This window comes from Sardina pilchardus, chromosome 5 (genome assembly GCF_963854185.1).
Source record: "Sardina pilchardus chromosome 5, fSarPil1.1, whole genome shotgun sequence".
Lineage (NCBI taxonomy): Eukaryota > Metazoa > Chordata > Actinopteri > Clupeiformes > Clupeidae > Sardina > Sardina pilchardus.
Window position 1 is genome coordinate 34,657,500 of NC_084998.1, and position 19,094 is coordinate 34,676,593.

The 19,094-nt window shown below is 41.5% G+C and overlaps 1 protein-coding gene across 1 annotated transcript in view; it reads left to right on the forward strand.

Annotated features, from left to right (window-relative positions):
* LOC134080763 (glutamate receptor 4-like) overlaps positions 1-19,094 on the forward strand; it is a 183,140-nt gene that overhangs the window by 107,354 nt on the left and 56,692 nt on the right. Inside the window, exons 7-8 of the mRNA XM_062537366.1 lie at positions 13,049-13,216; positions 13,330-13,434. Of these exons, the coding sequence (XP_062393350.1) occupies positions 13,049-13,216; positions 13,330-13,434 (273 nt within the window). The remainder of the gene's footprint in view (positions 1-13,048; positions 13,217-13,329; positions 13,435-19,094) is intronic.

The window sequence follows — 19,094 nt, forward strand, 5'->3', positions numbered from 1 at the left end:
CGTTGGTGTGAAAGCATTAATCGCACTCGGGTGCGCACCAAAACAAGCGGACCGAGACCTCCAAAAAGAGGAGGTCTCGGTCCGCTTGACTCCGCACCAAAAGTCGACCTCTGGTGCGGTCCCTCTGGTGAGAACGCAAACTGGGGTCCAAACCAGACTGTAGGTCAAAATAGTGAGTCAAAATTGGCGCCGATTTCTACCGGAAAATAAACATTGAGAAAAAATCAATCAGGCCAATTTTGGTTCGTTTTCTGGTGTGAAAGCGGACCTCACTGGAGTCTATATGCTACATAATAACAATTTCACTGCCTGAAGCAGACCAAATAATCGAATTAGTGGTGTGAAAGCGCCCTAAATTGAGTGGACTTTTTTCAAGCTCACTAACAAGATCAGTGCAATTGACTCAACTACTCTAGAATTGACCCTTCGCTAAGTCCCGCCATTAGTTACTGTTACCCCGCATTCACACTGTCTCTGTCCGTCAACGGATCTCATTCACTTTGCATGGGGCGGACTCGAAATGCATTGTGGGTCCGTCCGTCGCTTCAGCTCCGTTGCCTCCGTCAAGAAAGTTGAGAAATGTTCAACTTTTCAGGCAGCGACGAATCCGTCAGCCAATCAGATCACGTGTTTGCAAATACACATACGGCAGATCCAACCTCCGTGATCCGTTGAGTTGCATTTTCAGCTCTGAACAAAACCGTTCATGAGTTATTTAAAGGGATATTCCGCCATTTTTGGAAATACGCTCATTTTCCACCTCCCCTCGAGCAAAACAATCGATATTTACCTTGCTCCCGTTCATCCAGCCATTCTGTTAGTCTGGCGACACAACTTTTAGCTTCAGCCTAGCATAGATCATTGAATCGGATTAGACCATTAGCTTCTCGCCTGCTAGCTTCATGTTTAAAAGTGACTAAGATTTCTGGTGATTTTCCCATTTAAAACGTGTCTTCTCTCAAGTTAGAAAGTGCAATAAGACCAACAGAAAATGAAACCTGGCGTTTTTCTAGGCTGATTTGACATGGAACTACACTCTCATCTGGCGTAATAATCAAGGCAACTTGCAAACTACTGGCACTACTACTGCTTGTTGTCTATGGGGACTATTTTCAGATGCTGCGTACGATCTCACTGCGCCTATGGTACGTTTGCAAGTTGCCTTGATATCCCTTTAAGCAGAAGTTGAATGTATGTTTTGTTTCATTCTCCAGGACAGAGTAAGTCAAAATAAAAAATTGTAGTATGTATATGTACTGTATCTATGTATATTTAAATGAGGATTTGTCAGGTATGCTTCTAATTGGTGGTGGTGGTAATTAAACATGAAAGGGCCCAACCCATCTGCCTAGGGTCAGACACATGAAAAGTCCATGACAGCGCTATGCTATAGCAGCATAACTAAGGCATGGTGGAGGGTAGACAGCACCATGGCAGGTGTGGTCAGTGGCCACCATGGGCGCATGACTGGGGTACCAGTCATATTAGCACACAGCAAAGGTAGTCCATACCAATAAGACCCTGAGGTGGTTGAAGTTCCACACTGCACCATGCCTAACTTGTATGTTAGAAGTAAAATTTTGAAGTCAATGCGATTTTTTGTTTAGTTTATTAGATTATTTTACAGGGGCCATGTACAGAACAATTTCTGTACCAGAGTTAGCTATACAGCTAATTTACATCCGTGCTCCCTGGGCAGGAGGCAGTAAAACAATAAACAAACAATAAAACATACAAACAAACAATGAACACATAGACATATAGACATTACACATCCTACTAACAGGTAAGGCCATCCTTTTCGTTTGCCGTAACCCAACCGACTCTGTCAATTTAGGGCCGGACTTGCGTTAAAGAGGAACTATGCAGGATTGGCGATTTCATCTCTGGTTTCGGTTTCGTTTTTCGTTTTTTGCTCGTTTTATGCTTGCATATTTCTCTGCAGAGCTTCCCCGACAGCTTTAACGTGTACATTTATACATATATAGGCTATATATAAATATTTAAATTGCAAGCGTGGTTCTTCTTGTTCCTTACGCGTCTCAGACTTCCAGATGTAAACAAGGAACGATAGTCTCCTGCAGAAACTGCAAGGTTGCAATAGCGGATAGGGACACTGGGGGCGGGAGGAAATATTACTGTTTTCGATGAAACTGGTCAGTCAAGCAAAACAACGATTTCTGAGCGATTTTATGATCTTTAAAATCGGTCGATTTTTTTTTACTCTTCAAACAACCAATACAAACTCAATACAATAATGTTGAAGCGCCAAGTCTATTAGCCCCCTTGTTGGACTGTCTCAGAGACGGTTTATTAACACTAGAAGCGCCAAGCGCCGGTCATTTGACCGCTGACGCATATTACTAGAAGCGCCGTGTAGGTTTGACCTAGATATACCTAGAACTGCCGGGCTGCGGTCTTTTGACCGCAGTGATTACAAAAAAACTAAAAACTTTTCACTCGATTAAATTCCAGGACCGTACGTTCACGACTTTTCCTAAATACGCGTGTTTTATCACCCAGAATTTTTACATGATCAAAAGCACACCGCACAAGCTAGTTTAGAGCTATTTTGCGCTCACTTATGTGACAACACTATGTTCTCTCACTTTCGGCCATGTTTGTCCAGGCTGCTATTCTCTTTTCTCACAGCAGATGTCGCAAGGGTTTCCTGTCAGTTGGGCATGAGAATAATATTTTACCATAAAACATATACTTTATATATGTGCAATATGTATTGTATGTGATTTATTTTAATAACTATTTTTCATTTACATGGCATAGTCTATGGAGGCGATTTACAGTGGTAAAATGCAAGTTTTGAAAACGTTGCGACGTTGTTCTATTAGGCAGGCCTACGTGTGTACGTGTGTTTGTCGTAGCTATTTATGTACGTAGGGCGCGTATGCCTACGTACATTCATAGTTGTATATCTTATCTTCTATTTGTAGGCTATCTTTTAAAGCTCAGACTAATGTATAAGAATTTTCTTACATATTTGCTGGACTAACTGAGTTGCGTCGCTTCAAATAGCCTACCTATTTCCAATTGAACGGAATTGTCTACAAAACGGTAAGTGGCGCAACGTTAACTCGCTCGTCTAAGACGCAGGAGACCCAGGTTTACAACTCGCCACGAACGAAACGATGCAGCTTATATTGACTGAATTCACTGACCGTTTTTAAACGTCGACGAACAATTATTTTTTGTTAATGGTTTTTAATAACAATCTATCTGAAATAAACGGATGAATCACAATACTGTTTACCATTAACGAAAAATAATTTCGCCAGCCAATAATTTTCTGAGCAAAATTGAGCCGCCATCTGACAAGCCAGTTAGACTTTTTGCATCTAAAAATAATTATATCATAGATACACACGCAAAAAATAAACGATAGCCTAGAAACTAGGCCTAGCCTACATGAGATTTTCCCATGGATTTTCCCACTGCATACGCCACATCAGTATTGTGCTCGTTGCTACGATACACAGGACTCAGTGAGTTGACGACCAATTAAAATGACATGGGGGAAAGAAGCAAACAACGGAGCCAAATTTTGATCTCGCCTTACATACTTTCCTAATTCCTACGTAGGGCTACTCAGACTTTTGTTAAATCTTCAGGGCCCGGTTGCACAAACACCAAAACCAAAGATTGATGATATAAATCTGGAACAGACGGATTTAGGCTACAGCATTGAACGCGTTTGGCTATTAGGCTACTGCGACTTCCACCGTTTCTTTTCCAGAGATTGCTAAGCTGTTCACAACGCATGCATTCTACATTGAAGTGAAACGTGCAGAACGTTGTCCAAAACAATACATTAACATTTTGTGTTGAGATCTAGTACAATATAGACATCTGTAATATGAAGTGGCAACTAAAGCCATTATCAGTCATGAAAACTTTGGCGGCTGCAGCAGCATTTAGGTTTTGGCTAACAACTTCATCAGCCAGCCGTTATTCTCAAAGCAAATGGCTTCGGGGTCTATACATAACACACTATCCATTGCAAACATAGCCTATTTGAAACCGATCATTCCCCCTCCCCCATACACTCGTCTAGGCTACTTAGGCTACAGACATCACCGCGGCATTGAGGACAATTAACTGCCTCCCCATCCCACCGCCTATCTCTGTCCCCTGCATGGGCTGTAGACTGTTTAGGCAACTTGTGGAAGAATGCGCAATCATGTTTCATCGCATATGCGCGTTTCAGAATGTTCGAATTCGCCAGCGTGCGTGTAGTTGTGTGAATAGAAAAGAATAGAATAGATTATAGCCTACTTTATTGATGCCTTACTCAAAAGAACTTCAGCCATGAACAGGTCGGGGATCGAACCAGTAACCCTTGCGTTAAGAGGCCGAAGCTCTAACCAGTGGGCTACAGCTCTGCATTACTACTATTTGAAAACGTGTGTCTCAATGCTGAATCTCGAATTCACATAGAAGTTAGCTTAAATTGTAGAAACAATAGGCCTTTGTAGCTTTTTTTCAGCAGACATCGCAAAACACACATTCGCAAAACGGAGAATAGCCTATCTTTCACTCATCATTTTAATTAGGCTACTTCTCGCACCTATGCCTGCTCAGCATAGCTCTCTCTATCTCCCTCCCTCCGAGGTAGCTAGACCCTATAAGATGCTTCTCCCTAAATGAATGAAAATTGGTGTTGTTGGGTCGACATTTTTCATCCTTCCCCTCCCGTCGGGTTAGGCTCCTATCACAGAACGCATGCCTCCGTTTTAAAATAGCCTATAAATAACATTTCTAAGTAGCATACAAAATGTAAAAACGAAATATAAAAATGAAATACTTTGAAAAAGTTGAAAGTCAAGTTTGCTTAAAGTTTGTTCAAGAACTCTTCTAGAGTTTTTACCTCAAACAACACAAATCAACACAAATAAATGAACAGATAACTCAAACGTGTATGTCATAATGAAACAGACTATCACAGACTACCACAGACTATCAACAACACGGTCTGACACGAATGACTTATGGCTTAGTGCAAACTGAATTTATGACCAAACGATTTGATTTGTGCACGAAGCGCCATCTAGCTATCATTATGTGTAAGTAACAGCCTCCCATTCTAAGGACTTAGTGGTCTTTTGACCGCCTCCCCACGCTTTAAGTAGTTCACACCAGCACGGCGCTTCTAGTTGGTCGTCAAAGCGGTCAACTGACCGGGGCGCGGCGCTTCTAGGTATAAGTAAGGGATAACGGCCGACGAGGTGACCGGTTCGATGGAAATAATGGTATTCCTAACCTGTATATTTAGAACACAGCTTTATTCCACCGTTGCGTCCGTTAACATCGCTAAAACTGTCTTGACTGAGGGACTACTTTCCGCCACATATCAACTTTCTACTTGCAGGACAAAACTGCCGTTACTAGTTCTAAATGGATGGTTGCTATGGCCAAAGGCCAGTTGTTAGTTCTAAATGGCTGGTTGCTACGGCCAAAAGCCAGTCGTTAGTTCTATCTCTCCCGTTGTCAAGCGGGCATATCCCAGGATTCTGATTAACTTTAACTTTGAAAGATCGCTTCTTTTATAGCCTACATGGTATCCAACTAGCTACAATCCACCTCCGTCATATGCTACAATGTTACTATGGTTCTGGGGTGCGTTTCCCGAAAGCATCGTAAGCCTACGATGATCGTAAAGTCCCTCTTACGACTGTCTTAAGGTTTGCCGACTGTTTCCCAAAACCATCGTAACTTAAGAGCATCGTGAAAACACTCGTAGATCTACGAGTGTTCCAGAGTTCTCGTTGCTGACTAAGAGCATCGTAACGCTATGTCTCAGTGGAGTCACCAGCAGGATATGCAGGGGGATTACAACTAAGATTATAATGATCCAACTTACGTTACCATTCTTTATTGTATTTACTTGTGATGATTCAGATTTTAGCATGCAAAATAGCATTCATTCAATGGACATAATGATGTTATCAAAACTGGACAAAAATAGCCTACAAACAAGTTAGGAAACGAGATGTCGCCAGAAAATTTTGCCATTATCTTTTTGTGTAGCCTTTTATTTTTTATTTTTTATTAGGCTTATGAGGTAAAAACAGAGAGGAATATGTGGCTATAGTCTGTGCTGCGTCAAAATCTAAGCCTAGGCTATGTTATTTAAGCCTACACATTTCCTCATTTTCTTATCAACCTCTTTATTCAAACGTGACACTTCGAAACATTATTGCACAGGTAGCACACCGTGCTCTCACAAGTAGGTTAGCAAAGAACTGGCATGAACGATGTAGGAGTAAGCTAGCCGAAGCCTAGTTACATATCCTATCTAACAAACATAAAAACGGGGCAACAATCTCATGTTAAATAATAAAGTAAAAAAAGTGTGTATGCCTGTGTGTGGTATATGGCCTAGGCTACTTGGAATGCTTACATGCAGACTTACCACGGATATGCTTCATTAGTCACAAAAACGAACGCAATGTTTAGGACAGTTTGCCATTTTGACAAAAGGACAGTTTGTCATTTTTGACACCCCATTTTAGACCAAGACGATCGTTTTTATTATTATTATTATTATTATTATTGTTCAGTTCAGTTATTATTGCCTATTATTATTGTTCAGTCTCCATCGGATTTGGAGAGGCACAACGACGCTTACAGGCAGCCGATGATCGGCGCAGCACTTTAGGCCTACATAACACACATTGCAAACATAGCCTATTTGAAACCATCGCACATGGAAGCATTTAATAGAAGAGCAATTAGCATAGGCTATTGTCTTGTGCGATCATTCCCCCTCCCCCATACACTCGTCTAACCAGTTCACTTAGGACATCACCTATGCGCCTAGTCGGGTCAATTGAAACAAACGACAACTTACGTTCAAAGTTAAAAAACAACGCGATCACTTAAGGTGTGTATGAAATTACACTGGTAACTAAGAGAATAGGCATGTGAGTTGTTGATCATATGACTAAATGATTTGTATCTGTTTCACCTGTTTTGAAAAAGATGTTTAACTGAAAAGTGTTTCAATTGACCTTGCTCTCCCCTACATCAGAATGAGTTAGTGATGTCACAATATGCAAATGTGTTTAAATTCATACCTACAAAATCACTGTGACCAAAATTGTACTTCTTTTTGTTTTAGCCTTTTTTTGAATCGTGAAAAAAAAAAAAAAAAATAGGCCTATATATAGACCGACCGATCGACTCAATATATTTTTTTCGTCCGGGTTACGGCAAACGAAAATATTTATAAGGATGGCCTAACAGGTAACCAGTGTAAAGATGCTAGGATGGGGGAAATATGTTTTGTATAAGCTGTATAAGCTCTTTAGACAGGTGTTATTGCAGCAGGCGTGTAGAGCATTACAATAGTCTATCCGATAAGTGACAAAAGCGTAGATACATTTTTCTGGTAAGGATTTTCTTATCTTTGAAATGTTCCTTAAATGGTAGAGTTAAAGGAACCGTATGTAGGATTTTGGCCAAAACGAGTACTGGAATTACTTTCAAAATACTGTAGAGCGGTGAATCGCCTCCCCCTCCCCTCTGAGTCACGGTTGCCAGCTAGCTGCAGCAGGAACGTAGGCTGCTAGCTTTCAATGGCAAGTGCTGTTTTCCTGAGCATAAAAATAGAGAAACGAACTCTGATAATGCATTGCTAACGTTAGCAATGACTACTAGCTGCTTTTATTTCCCAAACAATTCCTTAGCCTACCTTTTCAATTGAATGACCCACCTCCTCCATATGGCCAACATACTTTGCACGAACTTGCATAATTTGTTCAACTGTCATGATAGGCTATTTAAAATGTCAATTTACAGTAGCCTACTAGTAAGTTAGCCAAACTGATGAATCTTTACCTGTCCAGGAGCAAATTAACAACACTGACGTCTGTCTTCAAATTCTTCTCCGTTTTCAGCCGTCTCAATCTCCTAAATCCTTGTTTTATTTAGACGTATTTCGGATTCATAACAAGGTCTTTTAGGTTCCATAACATTAGACATTTTTTATCCAACACGTTTGTAGCTGCAGCTGTCTATGGTGGTAACTAGCATAGCTGGCAACCCGGATGGCGAAATACTACTGACTTCGTGATTTGTAGATAAGTGTAGGGCGGCGCATCAAACCAAAACACAACATAACAACATCAACATCAGTTGAGGGCTGCAACTTCACTTTTAAATTAAAATATCTTGGCCGGACTACTGTTGTCAGTGATATAAGTATTCGAAACTAGAAATGCAATTCCAAGGAATTACCAGTGCATAAAAATGCAAAAATATATAGATAATGTAGATATGGTTACTAAGGTGTAGCTAGGGTAAACATGGTGGTTGCATAGTTTACAGAGAGTTGATAGTGTGAAGGTAGACAGTTTAAAGATGAAACATTCCAGCTCTAACTTAACTAATGATTTCTATTCATGTTAAAATGTTGATTAGCTAACTTAGGTAATGATTTCTAGCATGTGATAATGTGTCCGTACAGATGGAGAGACTCAGGTCGGAATGCAAAGTAGAAGAAAACTTCTTTTTTATTATTAAGCTACCGGTAGGTTTTAGACAAGAGACATACAAAACAAAAGAAAAACACTGATCAAAACGAAAAACAAAAACATGGGATAATGCCCACTAAAGCTAGGCCCTTTGCGTACCCATACTGACCGAGACAATGTGCCCTCTCACGGCAGAGGCCCATCTCCCGAATGAAGCGCCCAATACTCTTTTATGCTATTGGCGCGGACCAAACACAGCAAACAATCAATCAGCGCAACCACGTATCCTCCTAGGCTAGATACTCTAGAGCGCAACACATTACTTGACAACATTCCTATGTAATCATAACTCCTTGGCTACAGTCCCCCAAAATAACAAATAAAACAAAACTACAGAAACACCCCTGTCTCCATGAGCGCTTCCCTTATGGGAGCGCGCCCCGTCCCTTTAACTGGGTCTCACCTCCGACACTCTTGTCGCACCCCGGAAGACAGGTAGACATCAGGTAAGGCAACAATACACACTAGCATAGACAATACACAATACACAGACAAACATTGGCACAGTCGCAGCGGTTTCTGCGCGCACGAAACCCGCCACAACTACCCCGACATTATGCCTTGCATCAGCCGCTATAGCCATGTTTAGCGCACGGCCTATTCACCATTTCTTCGCATCATACAAAGGCACAACACATAGTTATTCCTCACTTTTCAACATATGCATTTCATTTCTTTCTCTGTTCATTTCTCCTGTATGTGTGTACTGTATGTAATGTCTGTTCAAGCGCAAACTCGGTTCCCATTGTTCTTACTGGCGGGAATGCGCCCGCTTGCGTGACAGACGCGGTGCGCTCTGTCACATAGCAGTTACGTTAAAAATGCTAATTATGCTAGCAATGCTAACTTTATTATCAATGCTAACCAGGTTGATTAGCTAACTTAACCGATGATTTCTAACAGTAATGCTAAAAATGCTAACTATGTTAACAATGCTAAATTTGCTAATAATGCTAACCAGGTTGATTAGCTAACTTAGTTGATGATTTTTTACAGTTATGCTAAAAATGCTAACTATGCTAACCATGCTAACTAGCTAACTTGCTAGTGAGGACTTTTATTTTGAAACATTTGTTGCTAGGGTATCCATGGTGGCCACTATCAAGAAACAAGAAGTTACTGCAGTATAATCATGTTGGTTGTTATGGAAACGGTCATAAACACTTAATTTTAATGGTTGCTATGTTGGTTGCTAGGTACATGGAGGTTTCATGTAGTTGACTGGAGGCATAGTGGATGATAACTGACAGTTGGAATGGTTGAACAGTTCAATAGTTGAGTAGTTTCAATGGTTAAATGATTTAATAGTGTATTATTGCATTGAGGACTTTTATTTTGAAACAGTTGTGGACAGAGGAAACAGTTAACAGGATATGTAGTCTTCTGAGAGACTGTATGCTTAAAGCCAGAGAAACTGACAGTTGGTGCCCAGGTGGCCGGCCACCTGGCGTAAGATTCTAATTGCTGCCGTGATGTCATAATGAGCAATGTTAAGTCTATGGGGGAAATTGTAATAGTTTTTAACTAATAGTTTAAAAAGTATAAAAGTTACAAAGTTGAAAAATACAAAGCCCACATCGCGTAAGTAAGACCTACGCGACAAAATTTGAATGGAGTTTCTACGTTAGCGGTTGAAGCTGAATTGCGTGCGTTAGAAGAAGAAGAAGAAGACCGAGGAAGAACAGTACAGTGCATTTTCATGCACTGTAATTAGCATGATTTCTAAATGTCTAGTGACATATCAGGGCAATTTTATGATTCATTGAAATACATTTCCTACATACGGTTCCTTTAAGTTTTGGTGATTTGTCTTATGTGATTATTTAGTGAAAGTTCTTGATCAATTATAACTCCGACACTGTAAAAAAATATGATCCCCCTTTAACTTAAAAAGGTTTGTTACCTTGCTGCTTTATGTTTTTTTTTTTTTTTTTTTTTTTTTTTTTTTTGGCCTTTTTGCCTTTATTATGATAGGACAGTGAAGACGTAGACAGGAAACAAGTGGGAGAGAGAGATGGGGTGGGATCGGGATATGACCGCAGGCCGGATTCGAACCTGGGTCCCCGTGGGCACTCGGACCCGTAAATGGTATGGACGCTGTAGCCTGCTGCGCCACAGCGCCCCCGCTGCTTTATGTTTTTGAGTTAACTTGGCGTAACATTAATTTTGAATTAACTTACCGTTACTAGTTAAAGGTTGGGTACGGGATTCGCAAAACGGACGGCAGAGTTTGAACATATACAACCTCAAGTCCCGCCCTCCATGCACGAGCGACAATTCAAATGCGCAGCGCGAGAGCTAAATGAAATGCCAGCCTGGCGTCTACAGCACTATGAGCTCTAGTCTCCATACAATCACTCACATCAACTTCCCCAATTACATTCTTTATTCACCTCCAAAGGGTTGTAGTACATATGGTTCAGTAGCATAGGTGTGTATATTTGAACAGAATCTGGTTTGTTCTTACCAGGGCGATTATCTCCTGAAATATCCGAGTTTAGTGCTGGCCCGTTGGTTCGCCTATTCCACTGTAGCTCCAAGCTGTTAAGTTTCGATTTCATGTTTACAACACTCTTCGTGTCACGGTAAAATGTAATTTTTGCTACATAGCTTATTTATTGCGTGGGTGATTGAGTTTCCGTAGGTATCCGCTGCCTTAGTTTGTATAGAAATGAAGTGACACATACAACAAGAGGGGAACATGGACGTGCAGCTGCAGGCAGTTGGTTTCGTTTCAGCACTGACTCGCGGTCACCAGCTTTCGAAAGGGTCACGCGCGGTGGGGAGGAGGAAGAGGAAGACGTTAGATTGACGAACGAGCTGTGAAATGATGGTATGGGGTGAGGAATACTATTGGCTGGAGTTTTTCGAGCCCTGCCCGTTCCGCAGATGATTGACGTGTTTAATTTCCATTTCAGTGCTTCCAACTTAGTGGCTATAAGTGGGTTAGGAATAGGATTTCAAGTGATTTTGCAAAAATGGCCAACAAAGCTAATTCCATACCCTACCTTTAAGTCAGCTGCAAAAATTACATACACCTTTTAGGATGAATTAGAGCGGAGACTGAGAGCCAGTCTCCTTGTCCAACATCAGTGTGTGACCTCACAAATGCGCTTCTGAAAGAATGGTAAAAAAATCCCATTATCACACTCCTAAACCTTGTGGAAAGCCTTCCTGGACAAAGACAAAGTCCATTAAAACACTTGCTAACGCAACGTGATCTGATATCAACAAAACTCATAATTAATGCACCTAACCAAATGGGCTCTGACCTATACGAAAACACTGCTGAAAAGGGAAAGTCAAAGAGGATCGCTTCTCTTTCTAAGGTGCTGACGAATCACTAGGCACATTCGAGATGGGCTGCAGCTGACTTTTAGGCTGACTTCATACGTCAACGTGAGCTTGAGAGTCTTACTAGAGGTGCCTCTCATGCAGCGTTTATACGTCCTCCCTCGCTCCTCGATTCCTCGATCCTCACTGATCTACATAAAGCATGATGGGGGGGAAACAATGGGATAGCCTATCCAGTGTTAGTTATAGATCAGTGGGAACGCCCCTCAAGGATCGAGCATCGAGGATCGAGGAGGCATGTTGAGAGGCACCCCGGGAGGAACCAAAGTTAGACGCAGCTGGTCCTGCACAGTCCTGCTGCAGTTTGCCTGAAGTGATTCGCGGGAGATATCGCAGAGTTTTGTGTGCAATAAATACAGTGTAACTTTCATTCTTACTCATTGAAATGAAGATGATGACTGACGAAATAAATTGATATGATTTGTTTAGATAAACCACTGTTTTTTTTTTTTTTTTTAAGTATATTTTTTGGGCTTTTGTGCCTTTAATTTTGACAGGACAGTAGAGAGAGACAGGAAGTGAATGGGTGAGAGAGTCGGGGTGGGATCCGGAAAGGACCACGGGGCAGGAATCGAACCCGGGTCGCCGGCGTGCGGTGCAGGTGCCCCAGCCAGTTGCGCCACGGCTGGGGCCAGTTAAACCACTGTTGTCATACAGTTAACAGGCCTGCATTGAAGCACATTACTTAAATATCAAGTGTTTTCTGTGTGTATCTATTTAACCAACAGCATAAAATAGCAGAATATCCAAGCGTTTTCAGTAGGCTAGCCAGTTAGCGACACAGGTAGGCAGTCCAGAATCTACCGTTCAGTTGGCATCGATGTTGTAGGCCGGACTGTTTTGGTCCGTCCATTCATCTTTAAAAGTTCAGTTTTCACCATCTATTTTTCTCATTTTTGGGCAAGCCATTTTCTCTCATCTCCTCTCTCTCTCTCTCTCCTCTCTCTCTCTCAATCTTGAAATTGGCCAAAAACAATGTTTTCAGCACTGTGTCCCGCCTTAAAACTTGACATCATTCACATTCTGAATAATTAATAATTAAATGATGGTTTCAAGTTCATTTCAGCTCTTATTAGTTCAGATAACATGGATCATAAAAATGTTTATCTGAAATTTTTACTTATCATTTCTTTTGAACACCTTAGTACACATCTGCACTGACATATGATGGTGTGATGGTGATGGCTGAAGCCTTCCGGAACCTTCGCAGACAAAAAGTGGACATCTCTCGAAGGGGAAATGCTGGAGATTGTTTGGCCAATCCTGCAGCACCATGGAGCCAGGGCAGGGACATGGAACGGACCCTGAAACAGGTTTGTCGGTCCATTGAAAAGAAAAATAAGCAAAAAGTAAAAGTAATCATTGTAAGAGCAAGTTTCAGGCAGAACTATTAAAACATTATGTACTTTTTCTAATTATATTCTAGGTCAGACTCCAGGGATTAACAGGAAATGTGCAGTTTGACATTTATGGCCGCAGAGTTAATTACTCAATGGATGTCTTTGAACTAAAGAATAATGGTCCAAAAAGGGTAAGAAGCATCATTCATACATTCAAATACGTTTTGTTTTATTCATTAGGCATAGGGGTTGATTTAGCAATTTGGGGGCTCAAGGTGAACACAGTCACGGGGGCCCTCCATATATGTTCTATATGAAAAATGCAGAGGGCCACCCCTAGTGCATAGCCTACTGTATGTATGCCAACTGTCATACAATATGATAACAGTAGTTTGTATAACAGTATAATAAGTAATATAAATCAGGCAATATCGTTTAAACTGCATGTCCATTCGTTATAAAAGGCTCTACATATGGAAAAACAGTGCAAAACTATCTTAAAGGTAAACTATGCAACGTTTTTCAGTTAATCAATTTGTTCCATACTGTTATATATGATTAAATGAGTCATTACCGGTCGAACAGTGTTTTTTTTTCGGCCGCCCTAGTGGTCTGTAGCGGTAGAACCACACTTGCAACTTCAGGAGACCTCGGGCACACCATGAAAAGGCACGGCAGATTGACCGATTGAGGAGTTTTGTAAAATATACTCGCTAGAGCTGTAGGGGAAGCTCTGCAGAGATATATGCAAGCATAAAACGAGCGAAAACGAAAAGTGAAAGCGAAACCGGCGATGAAATCGCCAATCCTGCATAGTGTACCTTTAAGAGTCTTGTAAACTCATTTATATCTGCAAATACAATAGCCTACTTTACTGATGTTGAGCAAAACTTGCGCATGAAGATATAAGGATAAAATAAGGTGTGATTTAACATGTGGGAGTGTTCACAGGCCTACTGTAGCATTGTGCTGATAGATGGGGAAAAAAAACAGAACAGCCTACCATTTATTTTAGAAGGAGAGGTGTGGGACCTGCAATGTTACTTTGGGAGGAGAGGGAGCCGTTGCAACTTCTTCAGTCAGCATCAATATCAATAGGCCTATGGTTTACTATATTCAATATTGTACATAGTTTGAGAGGACTGTAATGGGGCAGGCTCAACCATCAAGTAGGCCTATAGCCTACTAAATAATGTCAAGTCAAGTCAAGTCACATTTATTTATAAAGCGCATTTTTGTATACACAAAGTGCACACCCAAAGCGCTGCAGACAAACAAAAACAAAATGCTGGACGGAGTGGCGTATTCGCCAGCGTACCCGTACACAAACATTTGACATACAGATGAACAAACGAAACATAGACAACAAAACACTCAATGCGTCCAAAAGGCAATGTTAGCGCTTTGCCTAACATGAACGCAACATTGAGTCCGTCCGTAGCCTAAAGGAGCGGCGTGACCATCTGTGCTTGTAGCGCTTCCTCTGCAAAGGTGGAGCATATCTTCATCGACGGAGGAGGTGGCAGTGGAGGAGGCGTGCTGTCGAAGTTCCTCGGCGTTGTAAAGAAATCCACCCATAGTCTACACAGACTGTGGAGCTGATGTGGAGTAGGCCTATAGATGGACGCGCAGCAGCGCAGGCAGACACAGCACAAAGCCTCGATCTCCCAGGACAAGCTAGTCAACCGACTAACACGGCAATCTCAGCGATCCGCCGACAGGATGGAGAGGGAGAGAGACACCGTGTAGCCTTAGCCAAAGTTTCAAAACAGCCGCAAATGTTCAAATGCAGCGCAACTCGCAGTGAGTAGCCGGTCGGTCCAGGCCAGGTGTTATTCCTTTAAGGACAGGACGTGCAGGATCCACCACACAGAGACCAGGCAGTAGGCAAGCGGCACAGTAGTCTGGTCTTGCTTATGTCCGTCTCCTCTACTGGGAAACTTCTGAATAGGCCTATAGCGTTTACCACGGCGGAAGAATTCAATAAAAATAACGAACATGAATGCAAAATATATACGCTAACTATTACTATGTGTCGATTGAAAAAATATTCACATGAAATTATAAAACTTATTAAAAAGTCAAACAAAAACATGCCAGCTGGAGCGGCGTCAGTCTCGCCAGCGTCCCCGTAACCTAGCAACCATGTAGTCAAAGTTATAACTTTATGTTGGAAGTTATAAACAAAAACATATTACTAACTGAAAAAATCCATGGTTCTACGTCGTTGTTGACAAAATTATCATGATAGCCTATATATTTCAGCCATATCTGGTTTAGTCTTGTGTAGGCCTAGGCTACTTTGCTCTATTATAAATTAGTTTTCTTTAGGCCTTATAGACTACATTGTAATATGCTATAATGTTTGAAATATATGTATTTCAATTTATCAATAGTTCTCATAAAAGTCATCAGATGTCATCATTTAAGGGGTTATTTTTCAACATTTTCTTCCAGAGGGAGGGGGCCTAGTAAATTCAATTTTGTGATGTACTCTAAATGTACAGTAACCAATGGTATGGTACCTTAACTATACACCAGAGGGAGGGGGCAGGGTACTTGTGAAAAAGTAGTCCATCATCTTAGTTTTTTTAAAAGATAAAACCATAGAAAACATCTTCTTTCATTTCTTTATCAAACATTTTTTAAAAATGGACAACACAATAACCTGCTTACATGTACCAATTGACTTCCCACAACACCAAACCCTGGCCCTTATAAAGAGCACCAAAGTAGGTGTGGCCCAATTATCACATCATCCACACCTGCAGACACTTACTCAGCTAATTGTGCATGCGCAAAAAGTATTTGATTAAAATGGAGTCCTAAATCAGAGAAGATGAGTTAACATCTTCACATTACCTTCCCCCTCTTTTAAGCTTGCAAACAGAGTTTCAAGCGCAAACAAAAACAGATCAGTACATTACATAGATAAACAGTGCAAGTCATTAGTGCTTCATCAGTTCAGTGTCTCAGGTGACTGCCAGTCTTTTCAAGATCACTCCTTCTAGGCCCAAACTGCACTCTTCACAGTAGCCCTCCCGATACCTCCTCATCCAGGCCTCCAGACCGCCTGCCACACCGCTCAGCCCTCTGCAATACCAGCAGACAATAGGCTATCCGAGCACCAGCCTACTCCCAAGGCCACAGGCCAGTCTGCCACTGGATATATTCAGGATGTCCTCAGGTCACTGCTGCTCTCTTGGCCTTGGCAATAGCTCCCCACAAGGCTCACATCAGCAACAAGGAGTTCCCGAGCTATTCCTCCTTCAGGCGTAGGCCAACCCAACAGGACAGCAGTGCAACTCCTCCAGTGATCTCTTCTCCTAGCAGGTCTCTTCATCAACCTGCCATCCCCTTCTCCGCAGTACACCTTCGTATTCCAAATCAATTGAAATGTGGGTCCCCTCCACACAACTAGAGGGATAATCCCACCGCTGTCACCAAATGTGAAAAAGTAGTCCATCATCTTAGTTTTTTTAAAAGATAAAACCATAGAAAACATCTTCTTTCATTTCTTTATCAAACATTTTTTAAAAATGGACAACACAATAACCTGCATACATGTACCAATTGACTTCCCACAACACCAAACCCTGGCCCTTATAAAGAGCACCAAAGTAGGTGTGGCCCAATTATCACATCATCCACACCTGCAGACACTTACTCAGCTAATTGTGCATGCGCAAAAAGTATTTGATTAAAATGGAGTCCTAAATCAGAGAAGATGAGTTAACATCTTCACAGTACTGTATATTTTCCCTTTTTTTTGTCACATCACATCCCTCAAAGACTTGAATTTGACCTAGCGTTTCTAGTTGGTCGACACAGCAGACGCTCATCAGAAGACCGTAGTGGCCGGTTGGGAACATACATCTTGATCATTGAATTAAAATAGCAGGGAGCAGATCCAGTCAGTATAGGCCAAAGTGAGAGATTTAAATTTAATTCTGGCCACTAGTTATGACCGCAAATACAGTGGATCTGCGCACAACTTTTGGGTCCGGTAGGTCCGTGAAATACAGTACCCTCCAGAATTATTGGCACCCTTGGTAAAAGTTGACTAAAAATAGGTCTAAAAAATAATCTTAAGGTGATTTATTGTACTCCCACAATGAAAACAATGAGAAAAATACACCCTGCAAGGGAAGCAAATTTATTCTGAGAAAAAGGAAAATCTCATAAAGAAATAAATGTTTTTAATAAAAACACGTCACTCACAATTATTCATGTAATTGAACTAAGCTGAACCTAATCCAATGAGGCTTCACCTGCTTGCCAAAGTCCGCGATGTAAAAGTCCAGTTTACATTAATGCATACGTGCACCCCACTCGCAGGCCACATGGGCTGGAGGGTTACATCTTCTCGGATATATTGAAGTAGACTAGCCTACATCACATGCCTACTACCACACTATCTATAAGAGAGATGGCGTCTTGCATGAGTTAATATATGAATGGCCTGAGCTAATAAAAAATAGGCCTAGGCTATATTGATAATCACCCTGTTTTATCAGTTAGTTTGAGTTTTTTGGCAGACGTAAGGAGCCGCGACCGCACAGCCCAGGCTGCAGAAGTGCCGCAAGGGCGCAGCAAATTATCTTCAGAAACAATATAAGCTCACGATATTCACACTGGCCCAAATCGTTAACGGCCCACCGGAAATCCTCCCGAATCCACACACACACAGACACACATACACACACACACACACACACACACACACACACACACACACACACACACACACGACACGATACATGCGTAGCCTAATTGCACCTGTAGGGGGAACACGGGGCACTGTGTGACTTGTGCGCTTATAACTGGGTGGGTGATCGATTTGCCTGGCATCGATTGATTCAGTTTCAGCACCACCGTGGTGAACAGCTCTCGTTAAGAGCTTCTTAGGAAGCTTCTTTGACTAGATCATCTTAAGGTTCTCCAGAGAAGGCAGTTAAGAACGCGTTTGGGAAACACCCATATCTTAGCGCTCCTTTTTAGCGATTCCTTCTTTGGAGCCTTCTTAAGTCCTTAAGAAAGATCGCATTTGGGAAACGCGGCCCATAACTATTGTGCGCAGCTGCGTGCTGGAATTGCGCTGAACAGTAGTTTTAAGTGGAGGTGGGATGGGGGCTTTATGGATCCTGCCTTCTGATCTGGCCACAAGTTCTCCTCGACATCGCAGCCAGATGATGTCGTCTCTAGCTAGACAACTGTGAAAATATCACCTTGTGTGCCATAAGCACTCTTGATCCTCTCCACCTTTAATGTCCTGCATGCCTCCTCCATTGCTTGCATACTTTTCATTGGCCCACTGAAAATAATTCTTAGGTTTTAGAAATGGGGAGTAAAGGGAAAACTGTACATGGGTACTCAATGTAAAAGTACACACTTGAACAGGTACACAATAACTTATCTGAAGCCTATTTGTAGTGCTAAGCCTTAGACTGATTGGTGTTCAGTTTTCTTTAAGTGTTTTCAGGTATGTCTGTGGGTTTACTTTTACCAATTACCAGATGTGTTTGCATTTTGAATAGAAGTGTTTTCTTAATGATAACATGAGATATCACTTTTGAACAGTGTGTTGAACAAAAGTGTCTAATGTAAGAAATTGTGCGTGTAGTGTTTTGCAATAAGTGTGTTGCACAATTGCAAACTACTTGCAAAGCAGAGAATGTGTTTAAGCTATGGTTACACAGTGTTTAAAGTATAATACACAACGTTTAGGTTTTGAGGCTTTGGTGTAAGCATTTGAGTTTAGTGTGTAAGCAATGGGCAAAAAAATTAATAAGTGTCACTAGGCAGGGTTCTGACATATCCTCAAGACCCAAGTTATAATTTTGAATACATT